Genomic DNA, 1972 nt, shown 5'->3' on the forward strand with positions numbered 1-1972 from the left:
CTGGGGAGGGCTCAGGCTGGCGTAAATAAATAAGGAGAGGAACTCAACGAGGAACGAGCTGAACAAATCAATTGCACACACACCTGGAGCCAGCGGACTGTGAGCCTGTTGGTCTCGAGCATCAGGAGGACAGCAGGAGGATGTGAATCACTCACTTTGACTGACTGCATCGCATTCTTCACCGTTTGTGGAGGAATGTCCGCTTTTTATACACTCTGTAAATCTATGGGCTGGACCGGAGGCTGTGTTGGAATGGAGACACTTACCTGCTGCTGATGCTGCTATGTCTCTCATCAGACTGATGTGATGGCTGTCCCGTACGGGAAGGGATCCAGAGGCTGTGTGTCACAGAAAGAGTGATTTAGACTCTCTTCTTGGCTGCACCATCATCACGACCCCCCTGGATGTTCTCTTGATGTATTGCTGTGGTCTGGGACACTGGCGGAGAGAACAGTCCACCTATGTGAGTAACTGCAGCATGCTTAATGTGATTTTCCACCGTCAGGATGCTCTTGGGTAGAAATATAAACATAACAAACAATTCTGAGTAAGGGTCACAAAATACATTTTAAGTAGAACTTGAAAGTGTGAAATAATGGTACGTATTTTCATTCTAAGCCTCCTTAAAGTTTTCCTTGAGTGTTTTTGTGTATGTTACCTTTGTCATAATACTAAAAACCGGGGTGAAGTGTATGTCATTAGTACTGTCCAGACTGTTTTATTGCATTCTGGACTTTTATGATTTCAAAATGGCAACCTGTTCCCTCTGTAGCATTTAGTGATGCGATCAGAACTGAAAATATCCCAAACTACCTACTACTACAACCACCACCACAGTATTTATTAGAGTACGTCATAATTCATAACATTTGACGTACAAGCACGTTTCAGCGGGAACTCGACTTAAACGTAGGTCTAAAAACACACTCGCTGCTATTTTAAGCCACGTTTTAGTGCCGCATGGAGAGAAAGTGAATGAGAGTCAGTGTTGCCAGATTGGATGGACAATTTCCAGCCCAAAAGCTCACAAAAACCCACCCAAAACGTTAACTGTCAAAATAATGTGATAGACTATGTAAACCAAGGCTGATAAGGGCCATTTTAACTCCTTAAAACAAAATATTAACGACAAAATAATATAAATATAACGTTAGATAAATTTCTCATTCAGGTAAACGGATCAAATCGGGGTAAATAGCCTACATTAAAGAGAATTAGGCTACCGAATATGAATAAAATATGCAAGCAGACACTGTCAAAACGGCAATCAAATTAACCGATACCCTCGAAACAACACATGCATGATTTTCAATGTCAGCAGTCAGAATAATCCAATTTAAATGCAAAAAGTGCCCGATATAGCCTAAGTGATAGGAAAAATTTCACACTCGTTCATGCACACACCATGACAGTCAACTCAAAACTGTGTCATTCATTGATACACTGAATTATAATCCGACAATTAAAAACAAAAAAACATCAATAATGCGCTTACCTTCGTGTCGCTCTATAATTTTACACAGAACTAGAGGAAGCCTCTTGTTAAGTTCATATTGTAGAACAGGCCTAATACAGAACTTTGCACAGTCAAAACTAATCAAGTCTAGCAGTTTTCAAGGATTTATCAATCTGGGCCGTTTAAAAGATAAAAGAGGATCGTATAAACCGACATATTTAGTTTCGGTTTTGATTCATTCAAATGTGCTCTGATTTCGGAGTTGAAGTGATAGAGCCTTCGTGTCATCTCACTCCACAATAATTCACGTTTTGAGAGTTGGGTCACTCTTCCACTCTTTAACTAATATTTAGGCATTGTGATACAGTCATACTACATTCAAAATCAGATACGTTATAATTTATCACGCTAAAAACGTGTCACCCTTGAATCATAACGTCTGTCTGCTGTGCCCTCGTGATAAATACGGCTGTAGACGTTTACATCAGCACCAGCGCCTCTGCAGTGTGTGTGTGT

At 40.4% G+C, this 1972-nt stretch overlaps 1 protein-coding gene across 1 annotated transcript in view; it reads left to right on the plus strand.

Annotated features, from left to right (window-relative positions):
• The first annotated feature begins 9 nt into the window (after positions 1–9).
• LOC107686054 (voltage-dependent L-type calcium channel subunit beta-3-like) overlaps positions 10–1972 on the plus strand; it is a 32279-nt gene continuing 30316 nt past the window's right edge. The window contains exon 1 of the mRNA XM_016482886.1: positions 10–463. Within this exon, the coding sequence (XP_016338372.1) occupies positions 416–463 (48 nt within the window). The 5' untranslated portion in view covers positions 10–415. The remainder of the gene's footprint in view (positions 464–1972) is intronic.

Source organism: Sinocyclocheilus anshuiensis, unplaced genomic scaffold (genome assembly GCF_001515605.1).
Source record: "Sinocyclocheilus anshuiensis isolate Anshui unplaced genomic scaffold, SAMN03320099.WGS_v1.1 scaffold930, whole genome shotgun sequence".
NCBI lineage: Eukaryota > Metazoa > Chordata > Actinopteri > Cypriniformes > Cyprinidae > Sinocyclocheilus > Sinocyclocheilus anshuiensis.